We start from the raw sequence: 19,658 nt of genomic DNA, 5'->3' as shown, positions 1-19,658 counted from the left end.
CATAAACTATTAGCTTGGAGTTCTCAACAATTTTTTACATCATAGCACCTCTCTGATGATAGTCTCCCATGTGACACACCCTCACATGTACCCCAAGTTTTACAAACCTCAAGAATATTTTGTCTGCAAGTAAAACATTGTAATCACATTTAGTGGCTACCTGTATCGACCATGTGTCAGTTATGATTGATCGCCATATTGATATGGTGGCATTCATAGACAAGCTGCTGATTGAAAAAACATAAGAGCAATGATATCATCAGGACAACCTTCACTACATTCAAATGTATGTATTTTTAGAAAACAGATGATTTACAATATTACTTCTTTCACTATTAGTAACAAATGGCCTGCAACTCACTTCATGGGCCAAGACAACTTAAAGAAGACAAAGGTGCTTTCTCCCAACTTGCTTTTCCTCATTGGTCAAAACTAATCAAGCATTACATGACTTGAATTATGAGGGCAGTCAGTAATTCATCACATCAGGATGGTCCAAGTCATCTTTCTTGACAAACAATCTGCCTTTGTAGACTTTGGGTGCCATTTGGCTCAGTCATAGATATTATTTAAAATGTGCTAATATTTTGGCAGTCTCTATACGAGCTTTTTAAATATCGCAGTGAGGTTTCACAATGCCTTTAGAGTAAAGGAACACAAGTTTTTGTGATCTTTAAAATAAGTTGAACATAACTTGAAGCTAAATAAAAAATTGCCTGCAAAAGGTATTTTTCTAACAAATCTGAATTAAAAACTATTAGATCATTAGACAACACACTCAGTGATGAAAGTCCCAAGGACAAACAGGCTGGAAAAGAAAGGAAAGGAAATCATACAAAAAAGGGAAATGTAGGAGTTCCAAGTAGGCCATCCATCCATGCCAGTCTTCTAATATGCATATTATGGCCAAACTAGATTTTTATTTTTCTGTTTAATGAAGAGCCATTTGAAACGAACATTTTTTTCATTGTCCAGTTGCTTGTATTATAATTTCCAGAGTGTGTTACATTAAAGCCAATCAATTTCTTTAAAAAATATAATTTTTACTTAGAACTTGCTTCTCAGAACATTTAAGGGTTCCTGACACACCTTCATAGATCGGTCCTATACTCCAAAACCTTCAATGTAAAGGGAATATAATTTTTAGTAAATGTGGTGAAAACTTTTTTAAAAACCTAAATTTTATTTTTATTTTTAAGTGATTTATGGGGGTGACATTGGTTCATAAAACCATACGTAAGTTTCAAGTGTACAACTTAATAAAATATCATCTGTGCATTGAATCATGTGCCAGTCACCAAAAGCGCAGTCTCTTTCCATCCCCATTCGCCCTCCTTTGCCCACCTCTACCTACCCCCACTCACCTTTCCTGCTAGTTGTCACCACACTGTTGTCTGTGTTTATGTGACATATATTTGGGGTTGGGGTGTTAATCCTTTCGCCTTCTTATATCCAGTGCCCCAACCCCCCCTTCCCTCTGAGAGCTGTCAGTCTTTTCCATGTTTCTATTTTGTTCATCAGTTTATTTTGTTTATTAAATTCCACATATAAGTGAGATCATATGGTATTTGTCTCTTAAAGCCCCTTTCCTGTCTAGTCATGTGATGAATCCACTGAAGCTGCTCTTTCAAAATGTTACGCATCCTTTATTGGATCTAAAAAAGACTTTCAAAGTCCTTTCTTTTATCCAGAAAGTCAAAATATAACATGGCAAAATGTAAACAGCTTACATGTGGTTCTTTGACTACCTGAATGTCTTCAAACAAAGCAGAAGGAAGAAAAAGAAGGAAAGAGCAGGGAGAAAAGAGAGGGAGTGAGGAAATAAGAGTAAATATCAAAATAATAAAGAAATGGTTTTAAAATGAACACTTAAAAAGACCCACACAGTATGTTAGCAAATGTATTAGAGTGTAACAGTTACTTATATTTTTTTGAAATGGCCTTACTATTTATCATGTCCTCTTTTTAAACTTATTTTTTGCTAATAACTATTTCTAAGGACAAGGGAAATATTGGATAGAACTATATATTATAGTATTGCATAGTGGTACCAAGAGCTGGAGCTCTTTCTCCCCTTGGGTTAGATTTAACCTTAGTCAATGCAAAATTCTACTATTCACTCTCGCCTGCTAGGCAATGGACACAGCAAATGCCATAAAGCACTTCGAACATGAATGAACATCAAGGCTTAGTTGGTTATACTAACCTTTCTTTACTGCTCCCAAATCTACCTTTTAAAAATTCAGACTTCACTTTTTTCACAACTATTTTCACATAAATTTATTTTTAAGAACTAAAACATTAACCTACAACACATTTCTAACTTATTAAGCACTGCTCTAAAAATATTTCTTTGTACATCTTCCACAAAACAAAAATCAAGATCATCTGCCTGTTTAGTTCAGAGGCCTGATGGTAGTTTTTAAAACACAAAATCACTCCATGTGATGTGAAAGTGTCTAAAAGTCATCTAAATGAAGAGTCAAATATACCCTCAGAGTCTTCATTTTTTGGAGGAAATTTTGTGGGTTCTTGTGTGCCTGAGCTATGAAACCTTAGCAATAATGCTCTGATCTAGCACCCTCACTTTTAAAAGTCATCTGAGATTCCACACTTGACCCAGAACAAAGCAGCAATTTTTCTGAATCACCTCTGTGCCTTCGTGTCCAAAGCTCCCCTATACTTTGAGACCTTGGGGACAGGGTTTCAAACTGGATATAAGTCTCTTTTGCCAAATCACCTTCCCAGAAGGATTCTGATTTAAATTGCAGTTTGCAGACTTTGTACAACAGGAAGAAAATCAATGGCAAGACAACAACACAAGCAGTACTGCTCACCACAACAAGGAAAGGCCCTTGAAAATGACCTTCTTCAACTCTGTCAGTGGAAAAAGTGATACACTGGTCATTCTGGGGAGGCACTCCTTTTGGACAGACACATGCTACGTAGTGCCCACCGGGCTCCAAGCCCTCTATGGTTACTTGGTTCTTGCTGGAGTCTGCATTCAGCAGTAGCAGGTCCTCCTCACCATGCTTGGAATACAACACAGTCACCTCAGAGTTATGCGTGATGTTAACAGTGTTCCACATCAAGGTCACACTCTCGTTGGTTTCACTGACTGCCCTGAGATTTTCGATTTTGGCATTCGTCTCCATAGGCATTGCTCGATTCAACAATGTCAACTCTTCTTTTTTACTTGCACTAGCTTGGGGGAGCTTCCTCCCCCTAGTCTCCACCTTTAAATTTCTTTTCCCATCTGGATGGAGCTGGAGTGACTGCCGGCTGGCCATAGTTGTGCCTGTTGAAATTCTAGTACTTCGAGTTGTGGCTGAAGAAACCATGGAGAAGGAGAAAGGCAATAAGGAGAAGGAAGCAGCAGAAGAAGGAGATGAAGTGGAAGTAGAAAAAAAAGTTGAAGAGGAGGGAGAGAAAGAAGGGGAGGAAGAAAGCCGGGGAGATGGCGGTGAACCAGGTATGGTTGTTGATCTTCTAGATCCTGGCTGGACTTCTGGCTCAGGGTGATCCCCAGTTCTTCTTTTAGCAGTGTCTGATGCTACAGGGGTTGTGACCACACCAACCACTGTCACAGTAACCACAGCTTCTGACATCCCAGCCAAATTTTTGGCCTGGCACTTATAATCCCCGGCATCCTTGTAAGAAATGCCTGTGAAGCTTATTATGGACCATCTGACTCCTTCCCCTGGAGATTCCTGAATTACTGGAAGAAAAATATATATAACTCTGTGAGGGGGGAGGAAAAAGCAACATGCCATCTGAAAAATAAGCAACTATTTGGATCTACATGCACCCCTTTCCCATAAGCCGAGAAGGAAATGAAACAGTGCAAGTCCCTGATGGTGGCCCATGGTTCAGTAAATCACCTACATGAAGGTCTACGTCATGCCGTGTTCCATGAGGTCTATATGGGGAATGGTATTTTTAAAAGACATGGAGCTCTGAATTCGGAGACTTTATTTTAGTGAACTTTTGTCCACTCAGTGATCTCAATGATCCCTTCTAATTTTAATTCACTGCGGTCCTATAAAATGTTTATCACAAGACCTTGATTTAATATTTCCCCAAATATTTCTCCTTTGTAATAAAATGCTATCTATCTATAAAAGGCACAGCAAATCATTTTCTGGCATGGAGGGATCATAATTTGTATTTCCAATCTTCCATTTTATATTTATTTTATATGAATTAGTAAACCATGGATTTTTATTTGCAAAAAAATATATTAAAAATTGGAATTTTACTTTCCTAAACACCAAAACCTAATATATGTCCATTCTGTCTCAATTTCTGAAGTTTTTTGAAGAATAATAGCACACAAAGCAGTGTCCTAGTCACCCCAAATTTAACTCACTACCTCAAAGTATGAAGAATTTATCATCTATTTGTAAGAACATTAGGCCTTGGTTTTTTTTATTACACCAGATTTCATTACTTGAACTTTGATTTAATTTAATTTTAAAGAGTTTTAAGAATATATTTCTTTAATCATCAAAATATCACTATTGAAACCGAGGCCAAAGCATTGGCTTGGTCATAGTAGGATCTGAACAGTCTATGAAACCAACATTCCTAAGAATTATACTTTTTGCTTCATAATAATGTGTGCATATAATTATTTAGAGAATCATTTTAAAGTGAGAAACTAGTATGAAAATCCCTTTTGAGGAAATCGTAATAGTTATATAAAGTGAATTGTACCCAAGAAGACACTGCAAGACAAAGGCCTTATCTGCAACCATTCAGGTACTGGATCATGTTTTCTAAGCAAAAAATCAGATTCTCTAATTTCATCTACGTAGTCAGTCAGATAAACTGAGGAAAATATTAACCAAATAAAATGAACCTTTCAAATCCCTTTCACCTGACAATCTTGGCATATTTTGATAGAATTAATTAGCCTATTGCAAATCTCCCTAATCCATGAAATTAAATACAGATCTTTGAAAACTCCTTGTTTCAACATAGGCCTGAATTGAGAAAATACCTGTGTAATTAACTGGAGAGCTGTCAGGGCTGGTCCACGTGAGCTGTGGGGTGGGGTAGCCCCTGGCATCACACCGCAGCAGGACATTGCTGCCCAGAGCAGACGTGATTTTCGTGGCCGAGGCCATCACCGATGGCTTCAGACACTGATCCAACGCAGCCCGCTGAAATAAAATCCCTGCCAGGTGCTCAGGCCCACTGCAGACCATCAGTGGGTCAAGAAGTACTATTGCAGGGTCAGCAACTTTGGACATTTCCATCATTTTGGAAATGTGACAGTCACAGAACCAAGGGTTGTCTTGCAGACCTAAACCAGAGGGAGGAAAGATTGATAAATTTATCCTGATGGCTTCAGTTTACATTATGGCCTCTTGGAGAAGCAGATGTCTGCATTATCTCCTGAAAAATAAGTATTCTCAGGAATGAAATGGAGTCACCCCTCTATCAATTTTGGCCTGCAATTCAGCCCCCTGAATGAACAAATCCTGTCAGTTCATATCATGTATGATCACAGATAACAGTCACTGAGCATTTACTCTGTGCTTTGTTCTAAGCGCTTACCTATATTATCTCATTTAATCCCAACAACCCTATGAGGAGTTGAGCATTATTATTCTCCCACTTTTTAAAAATCCTCAGCCTAAAATATCCTTGGTGATTTTAGAGAGGAAGAGAGAGAGAAACATCAATGTGAGAGAGAAAAATGGCTTGCCTCTCATTTGCAACCCAACAGGGTTCCAACCCACAACCTAAGTATGTGCCCTGTCTGGGGATTGAACCCACAACTTTTTGGTGTCGGGGACCACATTCCAACCAACTGAGCCACCTGGCCTGGGCTATGTCGCTGTTAAAAGAAAAGAAGTTAAGACACAGAGAAACCAAATAATTTGACCAAAGTCACATAGTAATTAGTGTCAGAGCCAACACTCAAATCCAGGTACCTCAGAATGCCATAAGTACAGTGCTAGAGATATACCTAGGGTGCTATGAAAGACCCTATATTATTATAGGTATTATGGGTACTGAGAGGGACCTAGCCCAGCCTGCACTGTGTCATGGTCTTGTGTGATCTGAAGACATATTGAGGTAGTATAAGTTCTGTGTAGCAAAAGCATTGAGTGAAATGTGGTAATATGAGTAGATAAGATTGAAATGATTGGCAGCGGCTGGAACATGGGTTAGCATGAATGTCATACCTAGTAGCTAACCATGGAGGTGCATTGTTCAACTCTCCCCTCAAGGGCGCATCAGCAGCCAGGAATGCAGCTTGCTGACAGCCTCCAGTTGCAAGTGCTTTTAGAAGCTGCCTCATCTTTCAAAGTTATTAGCCAAAATGTTTTGGCCTAGTGTGAGCTTCAAGGAAAGTGAGGAAAATGCTACTGAACACTAGAGGAAAGGGGACCCTTGTTATGGAGTGGCAGAAAGTTTAGCAACACTGACACCTGTGCTTAATATGGAAAGTAAAACACATACTCAACAAGATAAATATTTTAGCTAAGGATATTTCCACAGAGTACGGAACTGCTATCTGATCTCTTCTTGCTGCTCATAATAAAATGGAAAGGACAGTCAACCGCTAAAGAAAGATATAAAATATAAATATAAAATATTTTTATATTAAAATGTGGGGGACAGATAGGCATGGGGAGATGTGGGAAGCAGACAGGCTTGGTTTAAAAGACTCTGACCGCTGTGCAGAGCCGCCCCCCGCTGGGCCCTTAGCCAGCAGGTTGTCTTCCAGGCCTGCTCTGAATCCCACCCTCCCGGGATTTTAAAGAAAAGAGTTAATATAAATATAAAAGAGCCAAAACCTGCAGGGTTCAGGAATGAAACTGCTTCAGTATGAAGGTTCCTCAAAAAATTAAAAATGGAAATGCCTTATGACCCAGAGTTTCCACTCCTGGGAATATATCTGAAGAAACCTAAAACACTAATTCAAAAGAATATATGTACACCTGCAGTCATTGCAGAATTATTTATAAGAGCCAAGATATGGAAGCAACCCAAGTGTACATTAATAGACCAGTGGATAAAAAAGCTGAGGTACAGCCTTGGCTGGGTGGTTTAGTTTGTTGGAGCATCATCTTGTACTCCAGAAAGATTGTGGGTTAGATCTCTGGTTGGGACACATACAGGAGGCAACTGATCGATGTTTCTCTCTCACATAGATTCTCTCTCTCTCTCTCTCTCTCTCTCTCTCTCTCTCTCTCTCTCTCTCTCTCTCTCCACCTTCCTCTTTCTCTAAAATCAGTAATAAAGAAATGTCCTTGGGTGAGAATTAAAAAAGAAAAAAGCTGTAGAATATATATGTATATACCATAAAAAAGAATGAAATCTTACCATTTGCAACAGCATGAATGGACCTAGAGGGTATTATGCTAAGTGAAATACGTCATACAGAGAAAGACAAGTACCATATGATTTCACTTATATGTGAAATCTGAAGAGCAAAATAAACAAAATAGAAACAGACACATAGATACAGAGGTACAGAGATCAGACTGATGGTTGCCAGAGGTGAGGGGCTGGATGAAAAAGATGAAGTGATTAAGAAGTACAAATCAATAATCACAAAATAGTTATGGGGATGTAAACTACAGCATAACGAATATAGTCAATAACACTGTAATAACTGTGTACGGTGCCAGGTGGGTACTTGAAATATTGGGGGACCACTTTGTAAAATACATGATTGTCTAACCACTACACTGTACACCTGAAACTAATACAAAAAATGTTGAATGTGAACTATAATTGAAAAATAAAAAAGTAATAAAACTTTTGTTTTTTTACTCCAAGCCTCCCCAAAATTCTCAAATTAAGAAAGAGCTTCAGAGGGAAAATCGAATCTAGTGTGGCCAGGACTATAAAAGCATTTGCTAAGATCTCAGAAGGATCTAAGATAGTGCTTCAGAACTTTTAGTCAGAAAAAAGTCTCTCTGAGGAACATAGGGTGCTGACCCATAGCAGCTTTCCATAAATTCCAAGGTTGAAAGGATTTACTTCAGAAAGACCTGTGGTTATTTTGTGGCTTTTTACTAATGGAGTGGATTATACAATGATGCCTAAGGAGAAAAGACAGAAATGCAATTTAAAAAAATTCTAACCACGGTGGAAGATTTGACTGTTCATCTTAAATTCTAGAATTCTATTTAGGCCTATTTTTATTATAATAGCACTTCATGACTGGTTCATATATTCTGCCAGTATTGGTAAAAGTTTACTTTTTCTTTAAATCTTCCATCTTAGAAATTCCTTTTCTTTCATGATGAATTACCTTAGACTTCTTCATCTTACAAGAAATCCATGGCCAGTTCCCTAATATTGATTTGAATTCTATCCAACCTGCCAACAAACATCAAATTCATTCTGTAATAATTAATATGTGTAGAATATTTTACACTTTCAAAGCATTTGTTATTCCAGATTTTTTCTTTGTGAGGTAGTAACAATACAAGTTGAGAGTTATTTATTGCCTATGTTGCAAAGACTGTACTTGTCAAGAATTGCTTTGAGTTTTACCCTGCTCTAGGGTGAACAACTCATCCCAGTTTGCTAATTTTATAGATGTTAGCAGAAGACACAAGACTCCTGATCATAGAGGAAGGAGAGTTTATTACTCACAGTTCTGGAGGGAGACATTATCTTTATTACACTGGACAGTAAGCATGCTTACTCTTCACTCTGAAGGGAGACATACCTCTGCAGCTCTTGTATGGAGTATATTAGTATCATCTTCACTTTAAAAAGTAGAAAACAAAGGCTTAGGAAGTTAAGGGATCTGCCAAGGTCACACAAGTAGATGCCATCAGGATTTGATCCTCACCGTCCTGATCTTAAAGCTCTCATTCTCTACCCCCATGTATATGTCTTATACTGACCCCAGGAAGCTAGTATGATTTTTCCAACTTCACACCAAAGGACATTAAAGCACTAAGAGATTACTGTCTCGATTTTGTGAGTAGTCCTAAATCCCATGTGTTGTAGCCTCCTAATCTAATACTCCTTCTACCATAACTCATTTCTTCATCACCTAAAAACATCTAGAGCAACAGGTGGCAGCTTAAGTGCTGTTATCAACAAATAACAAACGTCAAAGCAGTGGTATCTGGAGCACAAACGTCTTACAGGGAAAGGTCCAAAGCTACAATATCACATTAATAGTTTCATTCAGGCTTTGAAACTGTTATAAAAATGTGTTAACAATGAAACAAAAATCTTTTAAAAATTAATCCAACTTGTTATATCTAAAAGTTACATAAAATGGGAAAACATTTTTAAATCCTTCAAAAATAAAATAAGCATTTATTCCAGCTTCGAAATATCTAAGGCCAAAGGTACAACTTTAAAAACCTGAATAACAGTAACTTAAGTACTGAACACGTTCATCTACTGTTTTTCCTTCTGGGGACAAAGGTACAAGAACTCTCTGAAGTTAAAGTGTTACTTGTACTGCATTCCTTCAAAGCAACATACCAACCACAATCACAGTAATTTGCATTGATTAATTTATTTTATATGACTATTCTTAGTGAGGGCCAGATGAACTTTGCTTTATCCTTTTTCTAAAAGGGAAATGTTTTCCATGCATCACAGTAGTTGGATTAAGAGGGCTAACTTTTTTTGTGAGCAGTCAGCAATAAATTCCTGTACAAGTTATTCCGCAAACTAAAGCTCTCGAAGGCAAAGACCATGCCTTAGTCAGCTTTGGGAGGCAGTGGTTTTTAACAGTTCAAGAGGGGAAAGAAAATCTTTCTGCAAATGGTGCTGGAACACCGTACGTTTGCTTGGAAAAAAAGAAACTTCAACCCCGGCTTCACACTATACTCAAAACCATGTTGAGATAGATCACAGTAATAATCATAAAAATAAGAATAAAACTTAATAGTTAAAACTATAAAGGAAGTAAAATATCTCTGTGATCTGTAGGTAGGCAAATATTTCTTACATGGGACACAGAAAGCAGTAACTATAAAAGAAAAAAATGGATAAAGCAGATGTCATCACAATTTATAACTTTCTTACCAAATATATCATGAAGGAAATGAACAGGCAAGCCACAGCCTTGAGGACAATATTCATAATGCATATAATGTACAATAGACTGATAGTCAACAATAAAAAGATAAACAATCTTAAAAAATTATAAAGGAATATCCCATGACCAAGTAGCAAATGAAACATGGTCAACATCATTATAGATGTTCTTCAACTTACAATGGGGTGACATCCTGATAAACCCATTATAGGGTGAAAATATTCCAAGTCGAAAATGCACTTACTATGCCTAACCTACCAAACATCACAGCTTAGCCTAGCCTCCCTTAAATGGGCTCAGAATACTTATGTTAGCCTACAGTCACTTGTATTAACTTTCATCCTAAGAGTAATCGCCTTCCTCTTCTTCTTATCACCAGAAGCAGGAGACACAGAGGGGCTTCTTGTAGACATGATGGATGCAAAAACATAAAACAAAATATCCAAAAAAACACTGGCAGCACAGTCCACTCTAGAGTGTCTGTGGTTGAACCTGTGGCTAACTGGGAGCTGAGGCTGCTGTCACTGCCTGGCATACTAAGGGAGTATCATAACACATGTCACTAGCTTTGGAAATGATCAAAATCCAAAATTTGAAGTACAGTTTCTATTGAATTTAGATCACTTTTGCACCACGGTAAAGTTGAAAAAACATAAGCTGAATCACTGTATGTCAGACCATCATAAGTCTAGGACAGTCTGTAGTCATCAGGGAAATGTAAATTAAGTTGCAGTGTGATGCTGCTCCCCCCACCCATGCCACGCCCAAATAGCTGTGAGAGAAAAGACATTCGTATTGCTGAGGCTATGGAGCAAGCAGACTGTTCAGCAGTGCTGGCAAGAGTGTAAAACGACACAGCCTTTTTAAAAACTAGCAGCTTCCTTTTTCAAAAAATGAGCAGTTTCTTTAAAAGTTATTTATAGTTATTCTATGACCTAGCAATTTCAATCCTATGAATTTGTCCAAGAGACATGAAAATAAATGCTACAAAAAGCTTTGCACAAGAATGTAAATAGCAGTTTAACTCATAAAAGCTAAAAACTGGAAACAGCCTTGTGTCCAACAACAGGAGAAAGAATGAACAGATACCTTCATAAAACTGAATGTGACTCCACCATGAGGACCTAGCCATACATGGACGGATCTCAAAAATATAATGCTGAGGGAAAGAAGCCAGGCACAAGAGTGCCTCTTATATGATTTCATTTCTATGAAATTCTAGGGCAGACAAATTAACCTTTTGGGATAGATAGAAAAATAGTGTTACCTGGGGCGGGAGCAGATTTACTGAGAAGGGGCACAGGGAACTTCCTGGGTGATGAATTATTTTGTATCTTGATGAGGGAGGAGGAATTTGTGGGAGTGCGCATTCATCATCATTTACCAAATTATACACTTAAGATTCACTGTATGCAAATAATGTAAGTCCTCAAAATTAAAAAAAAAAGTTTCCTACTTGGCTGTAAAAAAAAAAAAAAGGAAATCTTACCCTTTGCAACAGCATGGATGGACCTGGAGAGCATTATGCTTAAGTGAAATAAGCCAGTCAAGAGAAAGAAAATACCATATGATTTCACTCATATGTGGGATCTAATGAACAAAATAAACTAAGAAACAAAATAGAAACAGACTCATAGATATAGGGAACAACAGAATGACAGCTGTCAGAGGGGAGGGGTTTTGGGCCTGCGTGAAAAAGGTGAAGAAATTAAGCAAAACACCCAAAACACTCATAGACACAATAAGAGTATTTCGGAGGGAAATAGGGTTGGGGGAGGTGGAAGAGGCAATAGTAGATAAATGATGATGGAAAGAGACTTGACTTGGGGTGGTGAAAAAGTCCAGCCATTGTTAATATAACATGAACAGTTTGTGTGACATCAGTGTAACCTGGCAGCCAAGGAGAGTGGACTGGAATGATGACTTCACCGTCCTAGTCAGTGGGGGTAGTAGATGCCGTTGAGTGAGCGTGTGTACTGTGTGGTCATCGCATTCAAAACAACTGAGCAAGTAGAGCAACAAATCTGTGGGAACCACTGGGATGACTCAGAATGCTGCAACTATGGGCAGCTTCATCACAACATGTCCACTCATGTATCATACCTTGTGCAGAGTTTTTTGGCAAAGCATCAAATCATCCAGGTGACTCAGCCCCACTACAGCCCAGATTTGGCACTCTGTGACTTCTAGCTTTTCCCAAAACTAAAATCACCTTTGAAAGGGAAGAGATTTCAGACAGTTGATGAGATTCAGGAAAATATGATGGCACAGGTGACGGCAGGTGGTTATTTGAAGGGGACTAAGGCGTCACTGTCCTATGTACAATGTTTCTTGTATCTTATATCTTCTTCAATAAATGTCTCTGTTTTTCATATTACATGGGTGGATACTTTCTGGACAGACCTTGTATGGATGATGTATTATAAAATTGTACCCCTGAAACTTATATAATTTTATTAACCAATGTCATCCCAATAAATTCAATACAAAGTTAAATAAATAAATAAATAAATAAATAAATAAATAAATAAATAAATAAATATTTAAAGAATAAAAGAACGAGGCCCTGCCCTGGCTGCAGTGGTTCAGTGGATTTACTGCCGGCCTGTGACCTAAAAGGTTGCCAGTTAAGATTCCCAGTAGGGTACATGCTTGGGTTGTGGGCCAGGTCCCCAGTTGGGAGCATGTGATAGGCAACCAAATGATATATTTCTCGCACATCAATGTTCCTCTCCCTTTCTTTCTCCCTCCCTTCCCCTCTCTCTGAAAATAAAAGATAAACATTTTTAAAAATGAAAAAAGAATGAGGCCCTGGCCCGGGAGCTCAGTTGGTTGGAGCATCATCTCAATGAGCCCCGGTTAAGACACATACAAGAAACAGCCAATGAATGCAAAAGTAAGTGGAACAACAAATAGATGTTTCTCTCTCTCTCTTTTCAATCAATAAATTTTTTAAAAACAAATAGAAGAGTGATGTCTCTGAGTAAATCGGAAGCTTGACTGTGCCTCATTCTCAGCTGTAAAAAGAGGGTCGTGAGGATTACGGACCCACCTCATGGGGTTCTCCAGAAGGCTGTCCTCAGAAGAACTCCTGACCAGGAGAGAGCCTTAGCTATGTGGAGCCTGTCTCCTCCATGCCCAGCAAAGGGCAGGCATAGCCACAGGGCTTGAGGAGCGCTTGTTGAATTAAATTAATGCCATTTTCGGAAATTCTGTGGAAGTACTCAGGCTACTGTGTCCCTTCAGGCGAACTCCATTCTGAATAGAAGAGCACCTTTTTACAATTACACAACTTGGGCACCAGGAAAAAACACCCTAAAAGGCATTTTATGACCTCTTTTACTGCAGGCTTTTTTCTCCAAATAAACAATGTTAGGCCTTATGGAGATTGCCTGTGTAAATATTTGCTTGTTCTTGAGAAAGAGGCCATGGAAACTTACCTGTATGTAAATCAAAAATCTAATCTAGTTTCAGTTCATTTAAATGTTTACTTACAAAACACTGTGTTTTATGGATGTATCAAAGGACAATTTTACTAAGTTGATATTTTTACTCATGTAGAAGAGAGAAAGAGTAACAGAAAAGTCCCTCCCTAACTTTTTATTAAATAAATAAATGTTAGAAAGAATTCAGTAAAGAAATGCATATGGGAAGAAAGTAAGTCTGGTATTATTACACAGGAGTGAGGAAGAGCATGGGTTCTGCTGCCAAGCAGTCTGGACTCAGCCCAGCTCCATCACTATTTGGGCCAGTGGCTTACTTGTGTCTCCTTTCCTCATCTACAAAATGGGGAGGAAATGACCTTCACAACAGGGTTCAGATGAGACTGGAAGAAGATATACCCATAAAGTATAAGAACTAAGGTTGGCCCTGAGTCAGCACTCCATCAGTATTAGCCATTGCAATTATTATTACAAATAGAAGCTCTACCTGCTCACAATACTAAACATAGGACAAGAAAAATGAAATAAAGGCAGAATGCATCTTGCCATAACAGTACATGCATGAGTAAATTCTCTAGGGCACCTGGAATGATTAATTGCTATGGTTAAACACTGAGCTCTAGAAAATCTAGAACTGGTTCTCATCACCAGATTTTAATGATGAAATTTGAACACTCAAATACAATTAAAATAACAACAAAAAAGCCAAAGTAGAAAAGTCTTTCTTTATAACACACTGCCACCTCCGTCACAGCTGCTGTGGGTTATTGTTGATCTAAAATCATAGCCTCAGAGGCTGTCCACCTCATGTTCTATAAATTACTTCTTCATAGTATTGTTAGTAACTAATTTTTAGGGAGCTAATAATAACAATGTATTATTTTGATTTTATTTTCTACTTTATATCTCCACTGGCTAATTCTGCTAGAAGCAAGAATTGTTTCCAAAGTAACATAAAAATATTGTAGAGAAATAGAATCTCAATGCGTAAAACAATTTCTAGCTATTAAACTTACTTATAAGGAGAAGTTAGTGGCTAAAATAAATCAGTACTACAGTATAGGTTTACATGCTGCCTATCACAGTGTAATAATAAGGATTTCACAATTATTTTTAAATTAAATTACTGTAATATCTTTTTCTCTAACCCATCCTGTAATACTTCTTTTATTCTCTAATAAAAATGTCTGAAGGACTAGATAAGCAGTGGGCAAAACACAAAATAGTGATATGAGAAAAGCTTACATGATTTTTCCTCTTTGCATCTTGTTCTTATTACTCACATTTTTAGTTTCATAAGCACCAAAAAGCGTTGACTTTCAACAAAAGCAATGCTTAAACCATGAAAATGCTGTCACAGCATTTTCTTTTTTATCAAAAAATCTCAAATTTATCTTTCCTTTATGCCTGTCTTCAGCAAATATTTGATATGGTCACTAGGGATTCCTGGCACAAATTTAGCATCTAGTTGCTTCTCTATCCAAAGGACTTGTAGTTCATTTCACTGGCCAAACACCCATTGGTTCTTTCACCCTTCTTAGAAGTACAACCTCTTCTGCAGCCCTGATGGATATAACTTATGAACTGACAACACAGCCTTAATGGGTGAACACAATTTTAGGAACTCAAACTGATGGATCGAAGCCTCAGGCTTGTGTCTCACACATAGGATACCCCTGAAAAGGGTCTCAGTTCACTGATTCCAATAGGGCAACCACATTTCCTGGACATTCACCGTCTGCAAAGCACCATGCAAAGAACTGTTAGAGGACACCAAAAAAAGAAGAGGTAGACTTTACTGTAGAGAATTTACATTTTAAGAACCCAAGACAAATACCCATAGAACCTAAACAAAGTCAAAATTGAAATATACAAAACTAATCACAGCTAAACTGGGACCAAATCCATTATGAGACCTATTTGGGGCCAGTAAAATAACTGGTGTCTTCAACATTTATTTCTAAATTAATAAAATTTGGCAGCTATCCTCCCTAACTGATTAAACCACCACAACCTCATGAAAATGCCAGTCCCCCTCCCCCTCCTTAAGAGCCCAGAACAGTAGGTGGAATGTGGCGGAGTGCAGAGCATTGTAGTGCTCAGAAGAACCAAGCCAGGTTGGTAGATTTTGTCACTCATCTTCAGGCTCTCTAACAGCAGCATTAATCTCTCAGTTTAGGAGGCCAGCTCTCATCTTTCCATCAACACACACACACACACACACACACACACACACAGAACCATTATATCCTACACAGGACAGATGGGTAAATTGACCTATGTCCACTGATAAAGTACTATTCCAACAACATTACAAGTATAGAGGAAGAAAGCAAATTCAATAAATATGAAAAGGCTGGGCAACTGAAGTCATGCTGAGCAAATTATCTGGACCTGCGAAACACAGAGGCTTGTGAGCTCACCAAGAATAACTCTCCTCCGTGAAAGGTCCAGGCTCCTGGACGATGCTGTAAACACGTGGAGCCAGCTGTCCAGGAATTCTGGCGGCAGTGTGGTTAGTCTGTTGCTTGATAAATCCAAGTAGGTGAGGTTCTTCAGGTACCTGACCGCCTCGTTTGGCACACTGGTTATTCTGTTATTGTGCAAATCCAGGGTCCTTAGACGGGGCATATCCCCCAGAGACACCCAAGGGAAAGCATCCAGAGAATTGCCATCCAGGCGCAACTCATGCAGCTGCTTGAGGTTGTAAAAGCTGCTGGCCTCAAGGCTGGTGATGGAATTGTAAGTCACCCAGAGGTACTGGAGCTCCACCAGGTAGTAGAAGGCCTCAGCAGGGATTCTGCGGACGACGGTCTTCTCTATGCGAAGCTTCACGGTGTTCACGGGGACGTTAGTAGGGACCTCGTTCATATCCAGGTCATTACACAGCACTGACCTAGTGTTACAACAAGAACAGTGAAAGGAAACCTGCTTTCTGAGACCCATTTGAAAAAACAGTACTTATTTGAAACATGCATCTGTTTTTTTCATTCCTTACTGGTTTTCACAAAATATCTGTTCAGTCTGGCTGACCTATTCATTAATAATCTGTCATCATCATCTTCTTCTAGGTTGACCATATGAAATGGCCATTTTTACAGCTAATATAACTGAGGTCTACCATCATTAGGTAACGTCCCAAGATCACAGAGCCAGTGGTTTACACAGCCACCTTCCAAGCCCACATCTGTTCAACTCCAAAGCGCACACTTAGTCTCCTTACAAAATGGCCCATTTTAAAAGAACCCCTGTTGAAGTTATAAATTGATCCTTTTTAAGGAAGGAAGGAGCAAGGATTCATACTAGATGCTTGAAGATGAGCTCTAATTTAGCAATGTGACTTGTGCAATGTTTCCAGCCAAGGAATAAACCAGATACTGCAAGTATTTTCCTTTACCACTCTCTAACTTAAGTGATCTTGAGTAAGTCACACTGTGATCTTGCTTAGTGGCACATGTGAAACAGCCACAGTAAAACAAGCCTGTCCCATGTGAGTGTAAAGTATGAAGAATCAGAGAATTTAGATGCCTTATAACTTGGAAAAAATAAATTTATCTCACATTGTATACTCATTCCCAATGGACTGCGGAAATGGTACAATGAAACATTTTGCAAAGCATGCTCTAAGTTATAATACATTTATATATGTAGTAAACAGTAACAACAAAACAGCCATTCAGCGAAACATATTACATTAAATAGGTGAAATTTAAAAGCCAGCCTATACCAAGTGTCGCTGGTTCTATTCCCAGTCAGGGCACATGACTAGGTTGCACGCCAGGTTCCCCCAGTTGGGGGCATGTGAGAGGCAACTGCACATTGATGTTTCTCTCCCTCTCTTTCTCCTTTCCCCTCTCTCTAAAAACAGATAAATAAAATAAAATTAAAATTAAAAAAAAATAAAGTAACCTTGTTTAAAAATTAATTAATTAACTAATTAATTAATTATTATATATATAAACAAAAAGCCAACCTATAATGTAAAGAGAGGCAAAAGCAGCATGAAGCAGCTCTATTGCTAGCATCTCCTGTCTAACGTCAGGAGAAGATTGTGCGGAAGCATCGGGTTTCTCAGGACACCTCCTACTCTTCATCTCTATTCTCTATCACAAATTTCAGTGCTACTTTAGACCAGAATGATCCAGTTTCTACTCATTAAGTCAGCATTCCAGGGTAATGAAAAAAAGCTTGAAAGACCCAGTGTCTTTATCAACCAATCACTGTATCAACTCAGTGCTATGACCTCGAACAAGCCATTTAGCCTCTGTATGGTTTCATTTCTTCATTTATAAATTAATAGCAGTAGAACTAGATTATTTCTAGAGTTCTTGCCAAGAATAATACTCTATGACTTTCATAAAATCCATCAATAATGGGGCCACCATGGAGAAGGAAACTTTTCTGTGATTGTTTCTCAAAAGTACCCTGGCCTGACTCATGTTTAGCTAACAAAAGTTCCTTTTTGCATTTAACTTCTATCTCGAAGGACTCATGCATATTATAAGCATGCAATTATTCTCTCTCCACAGGTAGATGTGAAAGCAACCGTGAGGTTGCAATAACTTCTGTGAGGCCCTACAGTCTCTGCAATGACAGGGCTGATCCATATCTTTCAAACCTCTTTTCTTTGTAAGTTCCAATATCTTGAAACAAAAAATTCTAATTATGAATGTCTGTAATTTCACTCTTGTGATCTTCCTTCCTACTTTCTGAGGCCTATCCAGTTGCCATGAATAGCCTTCAAAATGAAATGGAAAACCTGGGAAGCAAATGGTCGGGGCATGTCCGGCACCTGCTGGCAGGTCCTGATTTCTATCCTCAGGCTGAGCTAGCCACACACACTTCAATTCGACACCCTAAAAGGAACATTTTGTGAATATAAGGGCAACAAACATTTTTGTAACACAGAATGTGTTTGAGAGTCTCAAATAATTTGAGGTGCTTTTAAGAACTGAATTGCTCAAGAGGAAAACAATGGAGTTGACAACCAGTATTAATATAATTAAGTTAAATCTTACATCAGTTAAACCTTCTCTCCTCTGATTTCTGATCCACAGTTTGCTTTCAAAATAAAACTAATGGCGGAGTGCTTTCTCTCAGAATCGGTAGAACACCAAGTAGCACGGACAGGAGCATACCTTGATCCTGTGCTGTCGCTCTTGCTGTGATGGTCGCAGGTGCACTGTGAAGGGCACGAACAGCTCACTTCTTCCAAAATGCTAAGCACAATGCCCAGACATGCTAAGAGATGCATTGCTCCTTTTAGAAGTTATGTGAACAGAAGATAAAAACCAAATCCTAAGCATTCAGAAACTGGTGTGCCTGGAATGCAAACAGCCATTTAGTAAGAGCAGATTATACAGGATTAGCTGAGATCTGTAGTTACTTAACCTTCAAGTGTATCTTGCAGGGGATCAATCTTCCTAGCCTTTGAATATGGTTTCAGCAAAGTAACACATTCTAAGGAAAATGAAAATCAAACACATGTCAAGAAAATTTCAATAGTTGCCTGTATCTAGATTTGCCAGGAAGTGCATAGTAAATTCTTTCCCTACGGGTGTAATTGTTACTACACTTTGAAGCTATACTTAATGTTAAAAATAATTCAATGTCTTAGCAGATACTAGAAAATAACTTCAGACTATTTATGTTATAACATTATAAATTTTATTTTGTGCATTTGCTTTTTACCAGCAGGCATAAAAATCAGTCTTACAAAATTTAGCTTTAAAGATAGAAGCACATGATATAAAATTGATTTAGAATAGGTTTATCAATATTGCCACGTATTAGCATTCTCCAAAGACAAAGTAGACAGAGTCCAGTACCTCACTAGGAACATCCAACAACTCATTTCAGTAATTATTTATTAACTATTAATATTATTATTATTATTATTATAGTTACATCCTGCCCAGGCAAGATACCAGGTCATCGATACAGCTGTAATGCATGCCATGACAAAGAGAAAGAGAAGAGGCCTTAATCTCATGTGTCTGGATTCATCAAAGGAGATAAACAATAAGTTTACATATAAAGAAACAAAGAAACATTCTCTGCACTAGCCAATGCACAAACAGAAGAATTATAAACTACACTTGAGGAATTCAGTCCATTAGGATAATAATCTATCTCTGCATTTGATCTAAATGGGCTCATATTTTAAATACAATTAA

General features: G+C 38.1%; 1 protein-coding gene across 1 annotated transcript; it reads right to left on the bottom strand.

The window, feature by feature from the left end:
- Nucleotides 1-2,555: 2,555 nt before the first annotated feature.
- On the bottom strand, nt 2,556-18,736 carry LRIT3 (leucine rich repeat, Ig-like and transmembrane domains 3). Its single transcript, XM_090267990.1, has 4 exons — nt 18,621-18,736; nt 15,906-16,378; nt 5,003-5,308; nt 2,556-3,718 (listed from the first exon to the last, which is right to left on the bottom strand). The coding sequence occupies exons 1-4, from the start codon at nt 18,734-18,736 to the stop codon at nt 2,556-2,558; spliced, it is 2,058 nt and encodes a 685-aa protein (XP_090124116.1).
- Nucleotides 18,737-19,658: the final 922 nt, after the last annotated feature.

Source organism: Furipterus horrens, unplaced genomic scaffold, assembly GCF_987537825.1.
Source record: "Furipterus horrens unplaced genomic scaffold, mFurHor1.1.pri manual_scaffold_2, whole genome shotgun sequence".
In the NCBI taxonomy this organism is placed as follows: Eukaryota; Metazoa; Chordata; class Mammalia; order Chiroptera; family Furipteridae; genus Furipterus; species Furipterus horrens.
Note: the sequence above shows the minus strand (reverse complement) of the source record. Positions and strands in the feature narration are given on the sequence as shown.

Coding starts and splice junctions, on each gene's coding strand:
- LRIT3 (XM_090267990.1), bottom strand. CDS start 18,736: ATGCATCTCTTAGCATGTCTGGGCATTGTGCTTAGCATTTTGGAAGAA. Junction 5,309..15,905: donor ACGGAGGAGAGTTATTCTTG/GTGAGCTCACAA, acceptor CCTCTGGTTTAG/GTCTGCAAGACAACCCTTGG. Junction 3,719..5,002: donor CTCTCCAGTTAATTACACAG/GTATTTTCTCAA, acceptor TTTTTCTTCCAG/TAATTCAGGAATCTCCAGGG.